Below are 5,116 nucleotides of genomic sequence, written 5' to 3'. Positions count from 1 at the left end.
AACACGCGCAGATCGGTGTAATTAGTGTGTTTTTGTCATAATTTTCTAAATTTAAAAAATTTTCAAGAGTAAATTAAATGTTTATATGTAACCCTTAGGGCTATGTATAACATTTTCCTTATTATTATAATACTCCAAAAAGAAAAAAATAACACGCAAAAAGAAATAAAAAATATTGAGAAATAATCACCACTACTTAGCTAGTACCAAACTTGGTCTCTGGCGGCCCCTATATATAAACTTGCTGATTTTCAATTTGCAACCATACAATACTACCCCAAAACACTTATTTTTATTTTGTTGTCCCAAACTTTTTTAAAATGGGGTCCGAAACCCAAATTATTCACAACAATGAGCTCGATCAGCTTGTACATGTGTTCATGATCTCGTTCCCCGGCCAAGGCCACATTAATCCACTCCTTAGGCTAGGTAAGCGAATTGCCTCTAAAGGCTTTTTGGTTACTTTTACCACTACTGAGAACCTCGGCCAAGGTATCCGAGGTTCTAATGATGCTGTATCGGATCAACCCGTCCCTATTGGGGACGGGTTCATCCGATTTGAATTTTTTGATGATGAATGGCCTGATGGTGACCCAAAGAAGTTTGACATGGATCAATATCTTCCTCAACTCGAGGATGTGGGCCGCCGTTGGGTACCCGAGAGACTAGCTGTTCTGGCCCAAGAGGGCCGGCCCGTTTCTTGCTTGATTAATAACCCGTTTATTCCTTGGGTTTCTGATGTTGCTGAGGAATTGGGTTTGCCTAGTGCTATGTTGTGGCCTCAATCATGCGCTTGTTTCCTTGCTTACTATTATTTCCACCACAACATGATCCCTTTTCCTACCGAAGACGCCCTTGAAATCGATGTCGAAGTTCCAACTCTACCCCTACTAAAATGGGACGAGATCCCAACTTTCCTTCACCCGACCACGCCGTATGCTTTCCTCAAAAGGGCAATATTGGCACAATACAAAAACTTATCTAAACCTTTTTGTATCCTTATGGATACATTCTACGAGCTAGAGAGGTCGACGGTGGATCATACCATCGAACTCCTAGCTCCAACCCCGATCAGGACCATCGGGCCACTTTTCAAAAAACCCATTCCTGGTGGGGCCCGGGTTCGGGCTGACCCGCTCAGGCCCAACCAGGACTGCTTAAAGTGGCTCGATGGAAAACCCGATGGGTCAGTAGTGTACATATCATTCGGGACAATCGTGTTTCCGCCACAAAAGCAGATAGACGAGATCGCGGCCGGTATCGAAGCGGCCGGGATCACGTTCTTGTGGGTGATGAAGCCACCCGCTAAGGAAGCCAAGATGAGCCCGCACACTCTACCCGACGGGTTTTTGGATAGAATTGGCGATAATGGCAAGGTATTATTTATTTTTTTTTTTCCCTTTTTTTAGCAATTGATTGTTTCTAAAATTCAGTACTGAACTAATTAAAAAAAACAGTTAAAGATGAATAGTACCATGGGATTCTTTTCACCGACAAAACATTGAGATACGTGAATTTGTGAACTTTCCTCCTCTTTGTCAAAGTTAATTACTTTTCATGTGACGTGACTTGATTTAAAACAAAACAATTCCAAAAATTAATGATCAATTTTTTTTAATAAAATGATGTCTTTTTGCAAATAATAGTACTCCGTAACGTAGTTGGTATTTTTAAATTTAGCTATTTCTTTGTTTTATTTAACAAATCTCAATTTTAAAATGATCATTTTTTTTAATAATATGATTAGGTAGGTACTTATTTAAGTAGTATTATAATGGTACTTGGTCTAAGAAATTCTTGACCAAAATATAGAATCTTGGGATCCCTCCCTGTTTCGTTTGTTTGGTGTTGGTTCAATGAAACATAGTGTAAATGGGACAATAACATCGATGTAATCGATCTACCCTGTAAATCCGTATTTATCTAGCTCGATTTTAGTACTTCTCTGTTTTCTATTAGTTGTTTCATTTGTTTTTAAAAACGATCTTGTTAGTCTTTTTTTTTTCTTTTTCTTTTACTAATTCATCATAATTAAAGATAGTTTATACGTTATATGGAAAATAATATTGACAAAATTTAACGGAAGGAATACTCCAAACATTCATGAGATCACCTTTACACACTAATCTAGTACAAAAGCAGAAAATATAGCGCTGACAAGTCGGGTGTTACATAAGTGCATTTGCCGTCACCTTTGGTCCACATTACAGTACGGAGTATTAAATACTGCGTACTGTATAACCGTATAAACGATATAGAAAAATATTACGAGTAGTTAAAACAATTTGCCTTTTTCTTTCAATTAAAATGATAGGTTAGGTCGTGTTTCATTGATGTGATCCAACTCGTGTATTTAAACTTATTAGATTAGATAAGAACTTACAAAGTATTAATGTAATCCACATTTCTAGGTTTTGGTTGGTTTAACATAGAATCGTTCAAAATTGTACTTGTGAATTCTTATTGTTTTGCATTGCGATTATCCAAACCTAAAAAACAAAAAATTTGTAACATCCCTTTTATTCTGCCAAAAGTAAAGTAAACTTACATAGTATCTTCTTTCAAATAAAAGAATAAAAACCTTGTGTTTCGGCAATAAATTTTAGTCCAAGATACCTACTACGGAGTACTATATTAATTTGAGTTGTTGGAATTATTTATTTACTTGTAATGTTTGTTTTTTGCATTGTTCAAAGAAAAAAAAAAGTCTTTTGTTATGGTATGATTTTCATTATTAGGTTAGATTGTTTACCAGCTTACAAGAATTGATACACAGTTACATTGTTTAGGACCAGTATATATTAAGATGACATTATGGGTGATGTTAATAATTGTGGTCATGTGGTGTAGTAATTTCCTGATACACAATTTAGTGAATCTAATAAAGTCTCCTACACAAAATTGCAGGTGGTCCAATTTGCTCCACAAGAGCAAGTCCTAGCACATCCGGCAGTGTCATGTTTTGTGACACATTGTGGATGGAACTCGACTATGGAGTCACTCTCCTACGGAGTACCCATGGTAGCGTTCCCTTCATGGGGTGACCAAGTGACCGATGCAAAATTCATTTGCGACGTTTTCAAGACAGGAATACAACTTACTAGGGGTGAGCACGAGAAAAGGCTCATCACTAAGGAAGAAGTCGAAAAGTGTTTGAGAGACGCCACCTCAGGACCTAAGGCAGTTGAAATGAAGAAAATCGCTCTCAAGTGGAAGGACTTGGCAGATGAAGCAATAGCCGATGGTGGATCATCGGATAAGAATTTTGATTTTTTTATCGATCAAGTACGAAAGAGGGGTGAAATTGTTGTTGCAAATGCTAAGAAGGTTGCTAATGGTTTGCCTACTAAAGAAAATGGACATTAATTAATCTCCAAATGCATTGAAGATTATGTGCTTGGATATAGAAGAAACTACAATTACTACAATGAGCCCAATTTGGCTGATTTTATGGGTAGGGCCAACTTATTTACACATTTTATTATTTTATTTTTCTTCTAATTATATTTTCTATACCTTTGCACAATTTTTTTTGGACCAATATTGGAGTTACTTTATACTTTAGCCCGGCTCTTAGAGTGCGTGCCTACGGCAACGCTTGGATATAGGAAGGTTCCTTCACTTTAAAGTTAAATCATTTCATCAACTATGTGAGGCGTGAGCAATAACTGGAGGAATTTCTGTTTTTTTTTTCTCCCTTTTTTTTTTCCCTGTTGTATCTTTGATATTTACTATTGTGTAAAGTTATCTAATATCATTATTTTATTTATTCACATTGTTGTTAATTTCTTCAAGTTGTTTGTTTTGATCATCTATAGTAAAAGGTTAAGTAATTTCTATATACTTGTATGATGTATTTTCTCAAGTTGAGCTATACACTATATCCCTACATTTAATTATTCCAAATTGACTTTTGTACTACTCACATGTCTTGAATATGCTGCATTATAAATTGAAGCATATATAAAAATGCATATTCGATTACTCGTTAAGTCATACTCATCTTTGGAAACAACATAGGCGAATGTTCTACATTATTGATAAAATGTACTCTGTATGATAGATAATCGACCACTCTACAAAGCTAATGAGATATTCCTTCTACTAACATATGCTTTTGGAATAAAGTGTTCTTGGACAGTATATTAACACATGCAACCGGAGCATTTATTTCTGTCTTTTTTCTCGGACCTTTTCAGTGGATTCATATAATTAATAAATAAACAAAAATTAGTAATTAATCTTAAAACTTTTATTTATCTAGAAAAGTGCGAAAAGTCTGGTGAAATAAAATGATATAAGCGGTGATTCTAGAAAGAAAACTACTCTGTACTATCAATCGTTATCATCGTTTGATAACAATAATCGATAACGGTTGATACAATAAAAGTAGAGACTAAATATTGAAGATCAAATTCTAGCAGCCTAGATATAGTCAAGCATCACAACCACCGGATGATGACACCCTTGTATGCAATTGAACTGTAAACCATGTACGAACAAAATAATTAATTAGCAATCACGCCTTTAATCAGTAACAACTCCATATTTTCAAATACACAAGTCGTTGATTACTTGCACTCGTACATCACATTGCTTGAAAAGTCATACTTTATTATGGAGTATTATTAATCAACACTGTTTAATTGCATTTAGGATGGAGTTGTGCGCTACAATTAAGTTTTAATTAATTATTATTTGATTATATAATATGTTAATGTTATAGAATTAGATGATATATACGTGCTCACTTGTTCGAGTTGTTTCTTTAATTTGCACGTTAGTAGAGTGGCATTTGATTTATCTTTAGAAGTTTTACATTACATGTCTTCATGTAATTAGAGCAAATATGTCACATTTTCACATAGCATATATTGTATTATGACTTTTTACCCGTATTAATCTCCAAAAAGGAGGCTAAAGTTGTTGAAAACCTTTATGACTTTCGGTCGTAAAGCATGAAATCAATTCTCATCAAATTAAGATCATTATAGGAGAGTTATTTCTGAAAATCTCACCTAGCTTATATTTCCAACCTTATTGAGAGGTAATAAATTAAAATTGATCTACACTAGAGTGATATTTTGGGGATGAGATCTCTTATTCTCCGTTCCCT

The 5,116-nt window shown here is 34.7% G+C and overlaps 1 protein-coding gene across 1 annotated transcript; it reads left to right on the top strand.

Annotated features, from left to right (window-relative positions):
* Positions 1–240: 240 nt before the first annotated feature.
* Positions 241–3,843, top strand: LOC110716446 (gallate 1-beta-glucosyltransferase-like). The gene is made up of 2 exons (XM_021895065.1): positions 241–1,376; positions 2,908–3,843. The coding sequence occupies exons 1-2, from the start codon at positions 321–323 to the stop codon at positions 3,364–3,366; spliced, it is 1,515 nt and encodes a 504-aa protein (XP_021750757.1). The 5' UTR covers positions 241–320; the 3' UTR covers positions 3,367–3,843.
* Positions 3,844–5,116: the final 1,273 nt, after the last annotated feature.

This window comes from Chenopodium quinoa, unplaced genomic scaffold (genome assembly GCF_001683475.1).
Source record: "Chenopodium quinoa cultivar QQ74 unplaced genomic scaffold, ASM168347v1, whole genome shotgun sequence".
In the NCBI taxonomy this organism is placed as follows: domain Eukaryota; kingdom Viridiplantae; phylum Streptophyta; class Magnoliopsida; order Caryophyllales; family Amaranthaceae; genus Chenopodium; species Chenopodium quinoa.
The sequence above is the reverse complement of the archived record's forward strand: the minus strand, read 5'-3'. Positions and strand labels throughout refer to the sequence as shown.

Excerpts from the sequence above, each read along its gene's own strand:
- LOC110716446 (XM_021895065.1), top strand. The coding sequence starts at position 321 with ATGGGGTCCGAAACCCAAATTATTCACAACAATGAGCTCGATCAGCTT. Across the intron at positions 1,377-2,907 it reads GAATTGGCGATAATGGCAAG|GTGGTCCAATTTGCTCCACA; the intron begins GTATTATTTATT and ends ACAAAATTGCAG.